General features: G+C 40.6%; 2 protein-coding genes across 5 annotated transcripts in view; both read left to right on the plus strand.

Annotated features, from left to right (window-relative positions):
* Positions 1-12976, plus strand: part of rab11fip5a (RAB11 family interacting protein 5a (class I)) — a 39136-nt gene extending 26160 nt beyond the window's left edge. The window contains exons 2-6 of one of the 4 annotated variants that reach the window (XM_015047669.1): positions 1442-1953; positions 2508-3081; positions 7298-9745; positions 10882-11023; positions 11846-12976. In XM_015047669.1, the coding sequence (XP_014903155.1) occupies positions 1442-1953; positions 2508-3081; positions 7298-9745; positions 10882-11023; positions 11846-12103 (3934 nt within the window). In that variant the 3' untranslated portion in view covers positions 12104-12976. The remainder of the gene's footprint in view (positions 1-1441; positions 1954-2507; positions 3082-7297; positions 9746-10881; positions 11024-11845) is intronic. The other 3 variants (XM_015047671.1, XM_015047672.1, XM_015047673.1) reach the window with 3 other exon arrangements.
* Positions 12977-17441: 4465 nt separating this feature from the next.
* The window catches only part of sfxn5a (sideroflexin 5a), a 23028-nt gene continuing 20745 nt past the window's right edge, over positions 17442-19724 (plus strand). The window contains exons 1-2 of the mRNA XM_015047674.1: positions 17442-17627; positions 19287-19355. Coding sequence (XP_014903160.1) covers positions 17580-17627; positions 19287-19355 — 117 coding nt within the window. The 5' untranslated portion in view covers positions 17442-17579. The remainder of the gene's footprint in view (positions 17628-19286; positions 19356-19724) is intronic.

Genomic DNA, 19724 nt, shown 5'->3' on the forward strand with positions numbered 1-19724 from the left:
ATGAGTCAAGGAAGTAACTAAATGTGAGGGTGGAGGTGGGGGCGGAGGGGGGGGGGGGGGGGGGGCTGTCCTCATTGTCTGCGTTTGAAAAGGTTTTGTAGATTACTAAAGTCCTGAGTGACAACAAGTGACATATTGAGATGTTTTGTATGGCAAACAAAAATGTTGCAGGTTCATAAGTCCAAATCTGATTCCTCGATAAGTTAGCCTGAAAGTATTCTAGCAGGAAGCTAATGATAAAGTTTTGGCTTCTTTTCATGCTGCACAAATCAGTCCTAGCAACTTGAAGATGATGATATCAGGCCAGTTTAATGTGGGGGGTTAATAATTGTCACACTTACTTCATGTTTCTCTACTTTCTGAACAGGAACACATTTCTGGTAGCTTAGCAGATTGTCTCCCAAAGCCAGTGCTGGTCAACAGAGCTAGTCCAGTGTTTAGCACGCATTGAACATGTCCTACTGACGAGTGTCAAAACAGAGGAGATTACTAGGATTTTCTGTGGATGAGCACCAAAGCTGCTGGGTAGAACAGGTTCAAAAAGGATTGCCAAGTCGGCCACCAACCCAAATGGTTCCAATGTTTCATAGAAATAAAATTTTTGATGGATGTCTAGCGCTGCAGATTTATGTTTCCCTTTAAGATTTAAAGAGGTTTCATAATTCTACATTTAGACTGAAGTTACACCTATCAACAAACTTTTGGTTAAAGTTCTGAGTTAGGTTTGGAAAATATGCTCAATTGGCTTATGTATATAGGAAGATTATAACGGTTACCATAGATACGTCTCTTGGCATCTTAACTTGGTAAAAATCAATAATAGTTATTTCAAAAGGCCTAAGCTAATGGTTAGACTATCAAGTTTAACTATAATGTAGTCAGAACACCAATAATGTTCTTGTGTGAAACTGAGAAATAAAAATATTTAAAAAGCAAAAAATATTGTGGCAGTTTAATTTAACGCTAATTTAATTTTTACGCTGCCTTACTTTTTGAGGAGGTAGTTGCTCTGACACTTTTAAAATATTTAGTTTTACTTTAATTTACTGTATGTTTCACACAGAAAGATCATTGGCAACGCACCACCTCCAGTGTTCATTTCCTGTGTAAATAATCTTCAACTTCTCTGTGAACAACTGCTAAATGCAAATGTGGTGGTTTAATGGTTTACTGTAAAATGTTTTTGACATCCACGTTTGTTTTGGGTTTTTTTAATGGTAGAGTTCTGCTCTGGTCTTCATCCATCTTGGACGAGCCTCTATCTAAAGCCTAATTAATCTATATTTATGCCAAATTAATATGTTATCTGCAAGAAAGACATTATAACATCTTAGAATCTTTTTAAAAAAAAAAAAACCTTCCTGTGAGACTCTTGATCTGTCTTTGTAATTCATGAAAACAGCGTGTCGTCGGATCTCATGTGATTCAACTTTTGTTGCAGGTGGTATAGACTCAACTCCAAGACGGGGAAGAAGGAGAAGGAGAGGGGGGACATTCAGGTCACCATCTTGTTCACCCGAAACAACCTGACGGCCAGCATGTACGACCTGGTCATGAAAGACAAGGGCGCCTCCACCTTCAGCAAACTCAAGGAGCGCATGAAGGGCAAGAGGAGGCCCAGCGATGAGGAGTCGTCCTCCGCCGTGGTGCCGGGTGGGTACAGCTCCCTGTACCGCATGCGCCAGAGACTGCCGAGTGACGGAGGAGGGGAGGAAGACTATGAGGACGACGAGGGCGGGGAGGTCCGGCGGAGCAAGATGAGGACCTTCTTTCTGCGGGGGAAGCTGCGGAAGTCGTCTGACACTCGCTCCAGCACCTCCCTGGGCTCCGAGAGCAGTGAGTCTTCGTCGCGCGGCGGCAGCCTGAGTCCGACAGCTGGCATCAGCGTGGTGGTGTCTGACCTGTCCAACTCCCCCAGCAACAGCAGCAACTTCACCGCAGACAACAGTCCAGGTGAGTCCGGCAGGGAGACGATTTATCGTTATTACTTAGTGACGAGTGTCCAACCATTTTCACATGGTTATCCTTCACAAGTAAAGGATAAACTCTGAATCAAACCTACTAGCCTGACATTGATGCATTTTACTTCAGCAATTTTGGTAGATTTTCTAAAATGTAGTATTATATATATATATATATATATAATATAAATTTATTTATTTATTGTTTGTGTTTTATATTTATGTCTTGATTGAAGAAGATGACTGCTCTTTGTCTGATCTAAACATGATTCTTTATCCAACATTTTTCAAGAGGGGCCCATGGCCTCCCATGCCCCCCTCTTGGGGTCGCCACTGCTGTGTACATCTGTAGTTATGTTATTGTTGGAGGCTTGGCTTGAGTTAGCCAGCTAAAGAAATGCTCAGTGTCCTCTTGAGAAGCATTTTGTATTTATTACTATAAAGCTGCTGATTGTTTCAGCAAAAAAGAAAGATGGCCGACTCTCTGTACCATTTTCCTGCATTTCTCTCTTCAGTCCTCTTCCTTTCTGCCCTCTCTCGTCACAGAACACACAGCAAACACTTCGCCCAAGTCGTCCTCTCTCAGATGCGAGTTCGGCGACGAGGCCGGCGAAATCACCATCGCAGTGCCTCCCCCGATCGTTTGTGTAAACGGAAGCCATGTGTCCAAAGTCCAGGCCCAGGATCGAGGCTCAGGAAAACCGTCAGGTTCTTTAGGGCCAGGACTGCTGCTGCAGCGGTCCGTGGCCCACTCCGTTTCCCTGCAGAACCTCAGCACGCGGCCCACCGCCGACCTGCCCAAGGGCCCCGCGGGGGACGGCCGGCGCTGGTCCTTCGACAGGGCCGGTGAGGAGGAGAGGGCGGCCATCGCGGCGGCCCTGGGTCAAAGCGGAGCTGGAGAGGAGGAGCGGCCGGCACCACCACCACTGCCAGATGCCTCCCAGGCGGAGCTGGAGAGTCAGGTGAAAAAGCAGAGGAGGAACTTGTTCTCTCATGGGCGGAGTGAGTCTGCGGGGAAGGGTCAGAGCCAGTCCAAGGGCGAGTCTGAGCAAAGCGCCGCCGCCACCGAGGAGAAACACAGAGCGTGGTTCGGATCCAAGGACTCGCACAACAAACCCAGGTGAGACACGCAGCCGACACACCACATGTCAGAACGTCTTCAGCTTCAAAAAATAAATTCGTGGAATTCTGGTTTTTGGATGTAATGAGGTTTTAAATTTAGGTCAACAACTTTTGGCTTTAACATAAAAAAAAAAGATTCATTCTCTTACATATTACAACAAAAAAAAAAAAAGTTACTAATGTGAGAGATGATTGTTTCATTTTGTGGCGGCTGAAATTAAAACAATTCAAGTCATAAGTCATTAAAATAGAAAAATTAGAAGGTAGAACACATATATCGAAGCTGCATACTTGACTTAATATCTTTTTATTTTTAATAAACTGATTTATTCCTCTAACCTGTAACTTTACCTCAACTTTAATGTGACTCGGTTCTTCCAAACCTGCAAGAAAACCCACATAAACTTCAGTTTGTTTGCTTTCATACTAAACAAGTCCATCAGTGCGTTCAGTGGCCTTTTGACAGAGCAGGACTTGTCAGACCTGTTTTCTTTGTGTCGGACTAATTACCTGATCTGCTGAATGCAGACACCTACATTCCTAACCCTGTGGAAGAATGCTGAACCTGTTCTCCAACCAGCTGGAGTAGCCTTTCAGCACCACTCTGCTTTGTGGTTGTGCTATATTTAGTGTGAGGGAAAGTGTGAACACCACTTTTTCTTCCCGTTTTAAGTATCTACGTGGGATTTTTCGTGACGGATTGATGAAAAGAAGAGCATAACTATGAAGTGGAAGGAAAACGAAGTTGGAAATGGAGTTTGAAGTATTTGACAAACTAGCATCTGAAATGTGTGGAGTGCAACTGTATCTCATCACATTTACTCTGACAAACCTATATAAAGCTGAACACAAGCAGCTTCTTTCATCTGTCTTTAAAGAAACTAAATTTTTTTATTGTTTTAAATTTTTGAATCACTTTGTGATCTAAACTCAACTTAGTTCAATTTTAATAACTTTATTTGTCGATGAGGAGAAATTTAAAGGGATATCAGTAGTACAAATGGACTCAAAAGTGATGATTCATACGTCTGTGAAAGGTTTTACAGAAATAAAACTTTACTCACTTTACTTACTAGCTTATGCACAAAAGGTGGTGTGGCAGCATTATGCTGTGGGCATGGTTTACTTCAGCAGAGACAGGGAAGCTGCCCACAGTTGAGTTGAAGATGGGTGAAGCTTAAAATGGACCAATCCTGGGGAGGGGGGGAAGCACACCACACTTTTCAGATTTCTTATTTACAGCAGAGTTAATGAGCCATTCGCCAATCTCCTGGTGCTTTGTGTTGCTCTCTCACATTAAATCCCAGTGACATACATCGCTGCGTAAATGGTTTCCCCAGATAGAAGTGGGACAAACACCTGATGTGAAAACAAAATGAGCGCAGCGCTCCGTTCCAGCATTACAGATGAGCCTCCGGCTCTGAACACGTCCCTGCTGCTCCAAGTCTCTGGTTACATGAGAAGTCTGCAATGCAGATGGAGGAGTGGAGCTGCTTTTATAACCCTAACCGTGTGTGGAGCATAACGCCGCAATGGAATAAACGGTCCGTTTCTTTGGAAACGTGATCTGGAGATAATATCGTTGCTCTCGTTTTTATCCCGGCGCGTGTGTGTGCAGGTCGGTCACTCTTGTGTGAGCAGCCAGAAAAAGGGCCGAGATGTGGACCTTTCCGCCGGTCACACTGTTAAGTGGGTCGTTTTATCATTTGTGGTGTTTTGTACCACTGTAATGTGATGAAATGCATCAGCACTGAAGCTTTTCATTCGTTCTGTTGGTCTTTTATTCAGATAACTCTCATCTAACCCTAGAAAAACTTTTTATACCCGCTCACTTTTTGTCTGTTTTGTTATACTACAACCTCAAGCTTTAATGAAAGGAACAGATTGAAAAGTTAAACATGAGCTGGAGTCCAACATATTTACGCCTTTTTGATGTGTTTTTTACTCACTGTGAATTTAACAGCGATGCAAACTGTTTTGTAGCTGAATACATTTTTGCAATTACTTTGTGAGGTTTAGGATGAAGGAAAAAAAAACATTTAGTTCACAAGCTGATCTTATTCCATAAGCCTCTTGTGTCTGCTGCTAATCGACCGCGCTGTCCTGTTTGCTTTTGTGCTTCTGCTGCCGCTAAAATGTAAAGAAGAGATTATTTTCTTGTTACATTTGTGAAAAAAAAAAATTAAAATTCTCCTCTGTGTATAATGGCAGCTGCCATTTATTTTTGTTGAAAAATATACCTGATAAATCAGCTTTATGCATGACTGCTGAGCAACAAGTGACAGATGGCTAATGATAACAGCTAGCCAAAAAAAAAAAAAAAATTATGTAGCGTTTGTTGGTTAAAGAGCTAAAAGCTTTTCATATGTTTACTATAGTTTAGTATAGACATATATGACAAAGTTTAGTAATGTTTTGCTCTAACGAGGTATTAGTTGGTGGTTTTATATTTATAAAAAGAAATTATCAAGATTTTAGATGGTTTTTATTAATCATTATTTGATCAAATGTGATTTTATTTTTCTTTCTATAAGCAATATATGTTGCAAACAACTCTGTAAAAAACAAAAACAAATGAATATGTAAAGGCATACCATGCAGAATATCAACTATGATTTTACACATGGCTTTTTCTCTGCTTTGCTGCCACCTAATGCTGCATTCAATGAACCAAAAACTGAAGAATTTCTTAAAATGGGGATAAATGACATTTTAAAAAAAACAAGCGGTTTTTATCTCTGAGCCATTCTAGGAATTTCAGAGGTTAACAGTGTTGGCATGAAACACAGATTGTTTTTCTCTGGTTTCATTTACACTGTAAATAAGAATATTGATGCGGCTCAGAGGTCATGAAGTTCACTGTCCGTGGTGCAGAAATGATTTTATCTTTACAGCCTATTTTGTTAGCCGTAATATTTTAAGTGTTTGGAAAAAGTATTCACACCCTTGATTAAATTTACATTTTATTTTCTTACAACTAGAAACTTTTGTGAAATCTATTGGGATTTCATGTGATGTAATCTAATACAATGTAGGGAAAAAAAACCCATAAGACATGTTGTTTTTAAAAATTTTAACAATTTAAAATCTGACTAGTGTGGCCTGCATTTATATTTTGGCCTCATTGTAGTAATACTTTATAAAACCACCTTTTACTAAAATAACGCCTTCAAGTCTTTTTGAATATGTCTCTGTTTTAGAGACAATTCAAACTCAGTCGCATTCAGTAAACTGCTGCCACAAATCATCAATTCAATTTGAGTCTGAACTTTGACTGGACCATTTTAGTGCATAAAAATACCTTGATCTCAATCATGTCATTGAAACTGTGGTGTTATGTTTGGAGTCTTGGTTCTCCAAACAGGGTGGAGAAATGTGGTGATAGGAAAAGGTTTGCTCCATTTGTTTTTTTATTAATTCCACTTATTACTAAGAAGGGCACAAATATTTCTTGATTTTAATAAAATACGAATAGAAATTTTTGAATTATTTTGAGAGGTTCCCGTCTCCTGACGCTTCAGATGGACGACCATGTCGATTGATTTCATGACATAATCCTGCTTATTCACAACTGCATTCTTACTTTTTTCTTCTTGATGCAGTTTGTGCACTTTAATAAACCACTAAGGCCTTCACAGAACAACTGGATGTGTTGTATACTAAGACTAAATGGCACAAAGGTGGACTATTTTTACTGTATTTACAAGTTCATTTTAGATTTTTATAATTTTTTTGTGTGAAAACTGTCATTTTCATTCCACTTCATCTATAACTAGATTATATTAGCCTGTCTGATATAATCTCAATGAAAAGTGTTAGAGTTTCTGGTTGGGGCATGAAATAGTTCAAAGGTTAAGAGTAGCTTTTAAGGAGCTCTACAGTGTGTCCACTTTTGTAGTTTTCTTTTTTAGAGAAACATTTTACATCATCCACTGAGTTTCTATTGTCTTTGAATGCGGCACTATGGCAGCTTGCTTTGTTTTTATTTATTTATTTAATGAAATCGATTTCAGAACAAACCATCAGATCTAAGGTAAACCAGTGAAATAACATCTTTTATCCTCTAATAGACAATCTGGTTTTTGCCAATGGGTCAGACTCTGCATAGTATGCCTTTAAATTGTGACTTGAGCCAAATGCTTTTTGCAAGCTTACGTTGAGCAATGTGAACAAGCCTGACTAATTGAGGGGACTGTGTGTCCTTCTTTTCACAGCCTGGTGGTCTCCACTAAGTTAGAGCCAAGCACTGACCCCCACCCACCACCTCTTCCACTTAGTCACCACCCCCCGGGTTTCCCCGTTGATCCTACCTCTTTGGTTTCCGCACTGCACCACACTAACCCCTTTTCCCGTTCACAGACCGCACCGCCTCCCATATTCCAGTGCAACCCTTTCTACTCCCGCTTACAGCACAACCCCTTCTTTACAGATATGTTAACTAACCAGACACTGAAGTCACCGCTGCCTCCTTTGCCTTATCTTTCCAGCTCCCGGCCCCCAATAACTGACCTCTTTCCACAGTCAAGTAATCCTGACTTGATGCAAGACGACCCGACAGTAGAGGACTCGGCTGATGCCAAAGACCAACCTGTTGAAAGACCTCTCCCTCCAGTTCCCTTAGCAAATAAAGAACCTTTAATCAAGAAGTCGTCAAACCCCTTTCTGTCTGCTGAGGAGCGTAACCTGGACTCGGAGTGGAACGAGTCATTTGAGGCGTTTGCAGCTGGCAGACTGAAGTCTCCCGAGGAGCTCGCCATGGAAAGCAGAACACAACAAAACACAGTCGATGACCATCCACTGGAACACGACCGCAGTAAAGGTGAATTACAAAGAGTCGCAGATGCAAACGAGCAAACAAATGTTAATGACGTTCTCTATGATCAGCCTGGGGGCAGATTTTTATCCAGTGAACTTTCAGTTCCTATCCAGATGAGGAACAACAACGCACTTCACTTCGACCACTTTCCACAATTCCTTGAAACGATCCCAGAACACAGAAGCTTTGACAGCGATGACTCGACGTTAAACACTCCTACTAACTCCCCTGAACCGACTGACTTCATTGTGACCGAACGGGACAGCAACACTACTAATGATTTTACGCACACTAATATCAATACTGCTCCCTTTCACACCTCATCTGCACAACTCAACAACAACAACAGCAGCAGCTCTCCAGACCCCAGCTCGTCGGGCATCGGCAGTTCGACTGAAGAAGACGGGCTCTCCTGTTTTTCATCTCAATCTGAGAAATTCTCTGTGTCGTCCTCTGAGGAAGCGGAAAGCACCGTCCTTCGCTTCAAGAATTCCTCCGACTCGACTGCTGTAAAAACCGTAAAGACCTCAGAGTCTGGAAACGCCATCGCTGACAAGTCCATTGATCAGTTTTTGATTGATGATTCACATAAAACTGTCGATCAACCAAAGGATAGTCATGTTGAAATGGTTGGTTGGAACTTTTTTGAGGACTCGTTTCAGCCTTTTTCTCTAACGACATCGGAAAAGGAAGCAGAAAGTGAACCTGGAGGTAGTCAAACACCTAAAACTCCTGATCTGAACCCTGATCTGTTGCCGACACTACAGCCGACGTCTGTTGTGTCTCAGCAATCAAGCAATGATTGCTTGATTGCTCCTTCGGAGGATTTTAACGCTCGTTCTAAGAACAGTGCCACAGAAGAATTGATGCCTGCTTCTTCAGATGATGAATTCTCTTCCACACTACCATCGGTACCTGTCATAATCTCTTCCCCCGAGGTCAAGCAGGATTTGTTGGATGTGACCAATGAGAACACTGGTTCAGAGGAGCAGAAAGTTCGCCCTTATTCTCATGTGGAATTTGGGATTTTTGATGAATACCTCAGTGTCAGTCACCTTGCAAGCAGTCCTGGTCAGGACTTTGACAGCGCTTGGTTGAACATACAGACGCCTGAACAGAGTAGCAGCACGTCACGCCAGAGCCATTATTTCAGCGCTGACTCGCAGGACTACCTAACCTGTGATTCTCACTCATTCTCCAACGGGTCAGAGCTGAATGAAACGCTATTCTCGGCTAACTCAACTCTCCGTGGCGAGATGAGCGACATTCAGGCCGTCCCTGATGATCTTTTGACAATGGGTCATACAAATCTATCCCAGTCATCAAACATTGAGGTCAACCACAATGAAATATTTGGAGACTTCCTCCAGGGGGATCAAGGTAACTTGGTGAACCTGGAGACAAGCCTCACAGGGGGCGATGGATTGCAGGTTCTGCCTGCTCCTCCTCCAGACAACAGCTCTACTCCAAAGATCCACAGTGATATAGGGGAGGGAAATCAGGATGACATCTTCTTACAGCCTCCACAGGGGCAGCATGCCGCGCTGCAGCGCTCTCTTTCCGAGGGCACCCTAGCACCTGCCTTTGACCAACTTCTCCCGTCCTCTTTCGGGAGCGATCCCTGCGCAATACAGGAATCCTCCTTCGCTCAGCTAGACCCTGTCTTCCCTTTCCCTAACACATTTGCTCCTTCTCTAATTCCTGAAAGCAGTAGCTTCCATGTAGCGTTCTCTGCCCTCTCTCCCCTCGCAACCATTTCGGCGACAGAGCCACCCGGCTCAGAGCCCGGCACCACGCCAGAGCCGGACGCAACCGAGCGGCGGCAAGCGGCCGATCAGCCGAGCAGGTGAGGTCGCACGTGCTCAGTGCTGGGTGAAAAGGTGGAAAAGGGATTTCTTCCTTGTCTTCTCGTACTTCCTCCTCTGCTTCTGCCTTGCTTCTTTCCTGTGCTGACTCTCGGGGGGGGGGTCTTCTTCTTCTTTGTGGTGTGATCCTCCGCGTTTTGTCGCTTTTGTTGAAACGCGTAGACTTCCACTGGTGTTAACAGGACTCTTCTGCAGGTTTAATCTGCGTGTCCTGTGGTAACAGGAGAGGGAGAAACTAAAGCCTCGGGCCAATTAGCAGTTATTATTTTACCTTCAGGCCTACCACGCTTATTCTCCGTTCCAACACACACACACACACACACACACACACACACACACACACACACACACACATGCAGAACACCTCCCTCTCCTCGGGGACAACCAGTGTTCTCACACAGCCAATACATCAACCAGAAATCAAGCTTTTTACATGAGGAAAAGGTGTTGTTTTGTCATTTCCTTTTCAGCTTGGGGTAATAACACTCTTAACACAATTCTTCTTCATGATTACATCTATGCATACAATTACATCCTTCATTTCAGGATTAATTTTCACCACTTTTACACCTGTTTACCCTACATTGATCTTAATCAGAATGAAGTATAATGTTGGTTTGGATTCCTTAATGTCTGGTGTCATATTGGAGGGCAAAAAAAAAGAATTAAACTGGGCTTTAATAAGGATTAATCTTGCATCGATTGCACTAAAGGCCGTCAAATAGTGATGGTTTGCTGCATGTAGGTCATTGACACAGGAAACTGTCTTCCTGTGCTTTTATGAAGACATTGTCTCATATGTTTCTTCATACTACGATATTGGAGAGCCGGTATGTGTTTGTTTGTGCTCAGAAAGGAAGCCACAGTTTCCAAACACGGCCATTGTTTCCAGAGGAAGATATTGTTCCAAAGGAAGTTACGTACATTTCACAATAAAAGCTAAGATTAAGGTTTCTTTTCTTTCACCTGTTGTTATAAATATAAGACCTCCACTATGACCACCAGAGTTGTAGCTGGGCAGCTCATCAGGCTGCAGGTTGGGAGTCGGGTCGGTGTTGGAACAATGTGAATGGCTCACTGTGTGTTTGGGTTTTTTTTTTTGTTGTTGTTGTTGAAGCCCCCACCCAGTGAAGCCCCTGACCACTGCCATGCTGGCTGAGGAGAAGCGGTCAGTGCTGGCCACCGGCCTGGAGAAGCTCAAGTCCACCATCCATCCGGGGAGGAGCAGCCAGATCGAGCAGGAGGCAGACAGGAAGAAGGTAGGAAAAAATGAATGAATACAGTAAGTGGCCATTATCCAATGTGGTTGATGGCCTTGCAAATTTGGATTTCTTTTCATTTACTGCTGCTGCAACAATCAATACAAACCTTGACAAAGTATTTACTAGAGGTGCACTGATTGCAGTTCTTCAAATGCCTGGCCTACCAGTTCTGATTTTGGTCGATACCGATTTTTCTTGTTGTGTGAAATGTTGCTAAATATTGGGACAAAGTCGCTAAGTTGGCAACAGTGGGGTGACTATTGTCCTGACTATACCTGGTGGGTGGATCTGTCAGTCAGCCCTCTGTCAGAGCAAAAGTGGCTAATTTTAATGAACTTAGTAGAGGTAGATAAAATGGGTGGATCAGATCAGTTTCTCATGTAACTGATCAGCCAGTCTCCCAAAACTAAGGAAATCGGGTTGATTTCTTGGCTGTCCAATTTATCGGCTCAGCCCTACTGTTCATAACCCTTCACCTTTTGTCACATTTAAATGCTAACATTTTATTTTCCCATATCAGCCGAACTCCCAAAATCAGGTCAACTTCTTGGTCTGCCAAGTTATCGGTGCATCTCTGTTGTCCACATCCCTTCACAATTTGTCCGTTTAAACTGCAGACTTTAATTTATTTTATATGATAGCCCAACGCAAAGTAGCTCATGTACATAAAATGGAATACAAATAGTACTTGGTTCTCTTTTCTTTTCCAATTTAATTCTGAACTATTCTTCTGAACCTGAGCTCCTTTTTTTGTGCCTCAGTTATTAATTTTTAGGTCAGTTTAAAAACCGGCCTCGCTCTGTGTCTGTCTGTCCTCAGTCTCTGACGGAAGGAGCGGGCTCATACTACCACCTGACCCACAGCGAGCTGGTGGCCCTGCTGGTGCAGCGCGAGGCCGAGCTGGAGGGGCAGAGGGCCGAGTTCGAGCGTCAGAAACTGTTGCTGGCCAAGCGGGAGGTGGAACTGAAGAAGCTGAAGCCTCAGGTCCGAGACCTGGAGGACTACATCGACACTCTCCTAGTGCGAATCATGGAGCAGAAGCCAACGCTGCTACAAGTGCGCCCCAAGTTCAAATGAAAACAGACAAAAAAAAAAAAAAAAAAAATAAAAAAATAACTGACCTTCTAGTTCACGTGTTCACTCGAAAACCTCCACAACAGCTCTCTGTTTTAGTCACTGCTACGCTGTCCTTTTTGATACAGATATTTAGGCACCCAGAGGTGTCGAGGTGATGTTTTCTAGCTGGCATGCTTCCCCCTCGGCCCCCTCTCCGTTCTGTTTCCTCGGCAGTGGCGGTGGCGGGTTTGTCTCCAGTGGTTCTGAATGTAGCGCGTCCTCAGGTTGTCGTCAGGCTCCCAGAGCCTGGTGGAGGGTTCCAAACCCAGGCGCTGCCAGTCTGGCATCCTGATGCGAATCCTCTTTCTTCACCGCGCTTAGCGCCTCTGTTGTCACAAAATGTTCCTAAAATGGGAATTTAAAGTGTTTATTTATTTATTTTTTTTTTCTTTTGTCCAGTTACAAACAAACTGTCAGATCAGCGCGGGGGCATTTTCATGGCTTTCAGACTGATCTCCTCATCTTAAGGGTGGAAGATGTCTGTTTCCTCGTGTGCCTAGAAAGTGCTTGCACATTTCTTACGACGTTTTGACGCTTAAAACTGGAAGGTGTTGTGTTTGTCATGCGGAAGAGAACAGGAGAGAGGATTTCTGACATGAGGCATCAGCAGGTTTTGGGTTTTATTTTCATAAATTGACTGTTTATCCAACCTTTCTATAAGATGGTTGGAATGCACTTGAAGAGAATCCCCCCGCCTTCACTGCACTCGCACAGCAGCAAATTGTAACTGAGGGATAACGCAGCACGGCGGGGAAGTCACAGTCACCCTGCAAGTCAAGGCTTGACCGACAAATATGTCAACTACAGGCAAGAATGGAAGGAAAGGAAGAGAAATCAGCCAAATACAGAGCTTTACAGATACATTCATAAGCCTTGAACTTTTTCTGTTTGTCACGTTGCAAATGCAAACTTTGTTGTGTTGTATGAGAGAACAACGCAAAATAGTTCACAAGTGTGAGGGGAGAGGAAAATGAAACATGGTTTATGTTTTAATATGCATAAAAAGTGTGGCATGCATTTGTATTGCAGGATTGTAGTTTATTTAGCTTGACCTTGATCAGCTTTCTTGTTTTTGGTTCAGTTAGCTTAATGTCGATAGCACTGGATTTTATTTACAGGTAACTGAGTTCTGAGGGGCTGAAGTAAATGTGTGCCACACATTGTAGATTTAAAAAAAAATTGGGATACAATTTTAAGAACCATGCATAATTTTCCTTTCCACTCCTCGTCGAGGATTCCTTCCTGTCTGTTAAATCCCAGAGAAATGCAGCGAAGTTTGGTGTTGAAATGTGACAAAAATATGATAAAGTTCTGTATGTCTGAGTGTATTTTCAGAATTCATGCTAAATAAGTTTGTCAGTGTAAGAAAAATTGCTTCTTTCGTTTGACTCCCTCTTTTTTTTTCCAGATGCTGCGAAATGTTGCCTGTTAGCAGCAAATGCTAATACTCGTTGTTTTTTTTTCTTCTTTAAAATGTGCAAACCAAATGAGACGGGGTTAGCATTTGACCCTTTCACATCACTGAGAACGGACCTGAATGTTCAAGTGTTCTTAATAAAGCCAACAGGTGAATGAATATAGGTTTCATGTTTCGAACACAGGATAAGTGCTGTTTGTTTTTAGCTAGCTAGCTCCCTTCCCCTCCGATGCTCAGCGTTATAAGCTAACCGATTCAGATGGCGACAGTATCGGTATCTTCCGTCTTGCTTCCTCACATGCGTGTGTTGCTGACACATGAGTTGCCACAAAGGGACCGCATTTTTCAGCGTGTATGCGTATTAAATTGCCAAACGCTGCCTTACTTTTGTTTTTTGAGTTTGTTTTCCTTCGATGTTCATTAGGCTAGCACTTAATTGTATTTTGCGTTCGGGCGGACTCAAAGCCATCCGTTTGCTGAAAGAAAGTTATCGAATCTCTAATTATTGCGCTTTGTGATATCGTTTAGCACAAGAATCAACTGTATGCATACAAATAAAAAATGAGTATTAGCAGCGATTTACTGTGACATGCCAAAAACGACAACAAAAAAACATAAGGAAACAAAATCATTAACACACAGCCTTGAAACTTAACATTTAGAGCTGATTGATACACCATAAAGTATTCTGATATGATGCCACCTCAAACAGCATTCGTGGATGTTCTTGCACTACTTAATCTTCAGAAGAATAACTCTGCTGTACCCGTCTTTGTGATATCGGTATAGTTAGATCGACTTCACGCCGTATTGCACTTTTCTAATCGCTCTGTGGTTAAGCACTAGATCTTCCTTTCACACCTTGACGATGATTCGCCATCTAGCTCAAAGCATCAAACATTTAAAAAAAGAAAAAAAAAATACACGTATGTCGTCACATCCGTTCAGCTGGGCGGTCGCAATATGAAGAGTGCAGATGACTATAGAAACATAGAAGAGGTGATTTGGCGCTCGCAGAGAGCGGGAATAAGCATTCTCTTTCATGTCTTCCATTTGGCGAGGTTTTTATTTACCTTTTGAATCGACTGTGTTTTGTCCTCGGGTGTGAAGCTGGCAGAATGTGCTCAGTGTAAGACTGGAACGTTTACAATCCGTGATGCAATTCTGTTTCACAAATTTTGTATATTTAATAAAGAGTATTTTGTGTTTCCTGCTCACCGTGTCTTTTGTGGTCATTTCCTTTTGGTGTCGATGGAGTCGGGATCGTTCCTGCTCCACTCCTCACCAGTTTGGAACCACTGGTGTCAATGTCACTCTGAATGTGACGTGTATTATTCAGATGTATTAGGTATCCTTTTTTTTTTTTTTTGCCACGAGAGCCAAAGTGGTCAAATTTAGAAAAATGTAAAACTCGGCTGCACCAATTGCCGTTTTTGGGCCGATCACCGATCTTTAAAAAACGCTGGCATGATGAAAACGAGGCCAATTTATAGGCTGGCCACTAATTACAACCTTGTTTTCAGGAAATAAAAATGGAAAAACGTGTTTCTTGTCACATGTATCTGTTTGGTCATATACTAGAAATGAAAGACTTTAAATCTACGTCAATCGTAGTAGAAAGAAAACCTGTAAATTGTTGTTGATCCAAAACATACAAAAGTGTCTTGTGATTATATTATCAAAAGAAAGGCAAACAATTCCCTGGTCAGTTGTTTTCATTTTTGGACTAGAAACATTCTTTAGACTGAACAAGAACAGGATGTGGCTCTCCTCTTGCTGTATTTGGCCAAGTTTAATGAATGTAGAGGAGGGATGAGTCTATTTACTGCGAAGTTAAAATGTAACCAAAATCATGGTCAATAAAAGAGAAAAACCTTTTTCTTTTTCCAAAGTGTCCACTGTGACTCAGTCGGCCTCAAATGAGCCCTGGGCCACATTGTGGACACTCTTGTGTTACATGGAAAATCGATGATGTAAATAATGGAGCATTAACTATATTGCATAAGTTTATATAATGTTTCTATTCAGTTTAATTAGTTCCTGACATTCGCTGATTTATGTCCTTTAGCTGATATCTACTGTCTAATACATTATATATATATATATATATATATATATATATATATATATATATTTCTTTTATAAAGCATCACATTACTTCAGTTTTTGGATTTTAAATTGAAGGAAAACATAAACCTTTTGCCCAAAAAGACTTGGATATTTTTTTCCCCTTTGAAAAATGATAATAAAAAAAAAAACACACATTTCCCAATGTAAATAAAATAAAAATGATCTCAAAGAATATTACTCAATGTAGTTACTCCTTGGAAAAAACTTCTGAGACTTGCATTTGTAATCAAACTTTAAAATCAGCCAGAATATAAACATTTTCTGGGTTTTTGTTTTTAAAAGCTTTTGGAGTACAATTGAAGACTTGCGACTATGAGATACAGATAAAAGATGTTCTCAGATTAGGAGTTTATTTTCAAAGTATTGATTGAATATTAGATAATTTCCTAGAGAAGATGGATTTATGGTTTTGAATCAGAAGATGCATTCAGAAAGAATTAAAGGCTGTGCACATTTATGAGTCCAGGTTACAGTTATAATCAACCCAAGAAGGATTTTTTCCTGTCACATTAAAAGGCCACATTCAAGACAGATGCCATTATATTTTCTCATGAGCTCAAAACAGGCTAAATCTCCACCAGAGGGCTACATTTCCTCTTTAAAATCAGACCAGAGTCCTGCCTGTCATTCCAGTTCATCAAAAGTTTGTTTTTTAATCAAAGTGACAGAGATGTTAAAGAGGTAACTAGTATTTTATCTTTTGTTGGTAGATGGATTGGACTTTTGCAATCATTTCCCAGTGCGTAAAGTCATTTGTTTCAGCAACACAGTGATAAAACATACTCAGGTTAATATAAAATATCTAAAAACAATATGAACAAATGAATATTGACAAAGTGCCTACAGAAAAAAAGAGAACATTTTAAAAGTAAAAATGTACAGGATATGTACAAAATAGTTATTCTTTTGTACATGTCTATATGTGGGAAAAAAGGGACCAGATGTATTATTTATATAAATATTGCATAATTATGTTTGTACACATTTATATTAGGGCTGCAACTAACTGTCATTTCACAAATCAATTATCCCGTTGATTATTCTGACGATTAATCACTTAATCAAGTAAAATGATACAGATTTCTCATTTAACCATTTAAGACATTTTTATACAATATTGAAAATACACTAAAAGATGCAGATAAACAATTCAACTCCATTTTGAAACAAGAAAAATAAACATTTTATTGCCTAAAATGCAATAACATGTCATTCCTTTGTTCTAGGTGAAGATAAAACTGTGCTACTTGAGGAGTTTTTTTTTTATCTTTAGTCCAAAGTGTATATTTATTTTGTACAGTTTTGGCTTAATTACTGCTCTGAATGTGTTTTATTTTCAGAAAATATCCCTTTTTTGAATCTGTATACTGTAGTTAACGATTAATTGTTACTAAATTAGTAGACTTTTTTTTTTCAAAAATCGATTCATCACAATTAAAATGATTGATTGTTTCAGCCCTATTTTAGATTCAAATTAAATTCTGAACAATGGGCAAATATTTTGTTGCCTCTTAAATATGTCAAGTTTATTTGCATAGCACATAAAGCAGTTCAAAGTACTTTACGTGATAAAATGTTTGAATTACTGATAGTAAAGACCATCTTTCACAATGTTCAAGGTCACTGTCTTGCTATAAACTTTTTTTTGCAAAACTATAAAACAAAGCACAGCTTCCTGGGAAATGTAGTCACATATAGAAAGCATTTCACGGCCTACATGCGTGCGCCAGCTTGGCATTACTACATTGCCCACAATGCAACGTGGGAAGACAGCTGAGTGTTTTTGCAGTGCAGCGCAAGACGGCAAAAGTGGTCGGGGAGAGAAAAAAACAAAAAAGAAGAAGTTGCTAAACTTGAGCAATAAGGAGGAGAGTTGTGTTGTCCGGCAGCATGTCTGACTACCCACCGTTCCAGTACGGAAAGTCTCGTTTCAACCAGGTACATTTATTTTAGCCGTGACTCTAAACGCAGCACAAACTTTCATGCTGAGCTCAAGACTCTCTGTAGACGCACACATTAATTGGTCTCAACTCGATTCGGGCGCAGACGCTTGTTTTTTTTTTATTTTTTAATTTAAAGAAGCTGCTTTTAAACGGCCATGATTAATATTTGGAGCGTGTTGCTGCGCGGAACAGTTTAGCTCCTGCTTACCGCGTTGGCAAGGCTGAAGAAAACCCAGTCCAAAACAGAAACAGGGAGTCTAAATGTGTTGAAAGACAAATGTCTCTTTTTAAAAGTAAGGTGTATATGATTAAAGAAGAAAACGGCTTTGAATAGAGCGAGAGAGGACGTGACGTCATCTAAATAATTAATTGCTGATTTTATTTCAGCGCGAGGCATCCCCCAGGGTGCTATTTGATATCTTACTGTACAAACCGGATGGGCAGCGTACAAGCACGAGCTTGCAAAAAAAAAGAAAAAAAAGAAAAAAAAAGAGAGATTAAATGGCTGAATTGTTTCCAAAATTTGATCATCTTAACCATTGCATAATCATATTCAATAAAGACTGACATTTAAAATGTTTATTATTGTTATTTATTTCAAAAGCAGTAGCTAGATGTGTTCAAGTTTTATTTCTGTTTCTTCTCACAGCAGATATTTAATATTAGAATATTACATAAGGGCAACAAAAAAAAACCTTTTTAAACTCTTTTGTACTGACTTGTAAAAGATTTAACCCAAAAATGTTAACATTTATTAAAAATGTTCATACATAGGCACGCTACATATTAAAATAAATAGATAAAAATGACCAACATGTTTTACTGTTTTGGCTAATGTGCATAAATTAGCATTAGCTTCAGCACTTTGAAGCGCAGGAAGTATTAGATGATTGGTGGGATACAACATGACAGCGCAACACCTTTGGAATAAAGAAAAAAAAAAGTCTTCTTTTTTTAAACTAACTCTTAGAGTCGGCTCAAACTGATCCATTTAAATAATCGGTGAATAATCTAATTGAACAGATTTGAAAAAGCCGTCCCCCCCTCGTGCCATGTTTTTGACAACCATCCATATGTTCATTAAGTGACGAGACGTAGCGATGAGTCAAATAGCAGATTTCTGTCCAAATTAACAGTTAGTGTAATTAAACCCAAGTGAAGGAGGCGGAGGGATGGGGGGAAGGAGCGATTCCTTCTGCTCGCCTATGAATTAATGATTGAAAGGTATTCCTGGCACCGTCATTAAAGGGCTTAATTGCGTTCGGCGCGATGCGGATTTGGGCCTCTAAAAGACGAAGATGGGAAACAGTTTGCCAGCGGCTGTAATGAGGAGGCTCCACCTGGAGCGTTCAAACAGCTGGCGAGCCGTAATGTCGCTGTTTACCGGAGGGAAGAGACAGCTGGAAAATCTCTGGCTGTTTTGTCGAGAGAAACAATCCGGAATCTGTTCGGCTGCCTGCGTTTCAGCGAAAAATACGTAAAGTCTTTGGAAAGTTCTAGATTTTTTTGTTCTCTTGCTAACTTGTGAAAGAATAGGTTTTGTGTAATTCATGTAGAGCTGTTAAATGTACAACATCTTTTAGGAAACAATTTAAATTGCATTTAAGCTATAAAAAATGCTATAAAAACAATTTATGATTTTTCTTTCTCTCAGGACACGTTTCGTGGGAGATTCCGTCACTTCCTGGATGTGATCGATCCCAGCACACTCTTCGTGTCAGAGGTACTCGGCTTCATATGACTCGGTGTTTTCAGGGGGAAGTTGATTATAAATTCTGACCTGTAAAAATTAACTTTATAAGAGTCAGTCCACATTTGTAAAAGTCCAAACGTCTCTCGGTCTGGTGCTAAACTGAAGCCTGATTTTGTGTACAGGTGTGGGCAGAACTGTCCGATTTACAAAAATCAATCTCTGAACAACCAGTCGTTTGTTTCCAATATTTAACTTTTTTCACAATATTACATTTTTTAAGACATTTAATTTTGGGTTTTTATTATTTAACTAAAGGCTTGAAATATTTCACTCGGCAATGAATAAATGTAAAATATGAGCTCTGCTTTCTGAGTGATAAAAAGTCTGCATATTCCAATT

This window comes from Poecilia latipinna, unplaced genomic scaffold (assembly GCF_001443285.1).
Source record: "Poecilia latipinna isolate Pla-1442-1.1 unplaced genomic scaffold, P_latipinna-1.0 Scaffold838, whole genome shotgun sequence".
In the NCBI taxonomy this organism is placed as follows: Eukaryota; Metazoa; Chordata; class Actinopteri; order Cyprinodontiformes; family Poeciliidae; genus Poecilia; species Poecilia latipinna.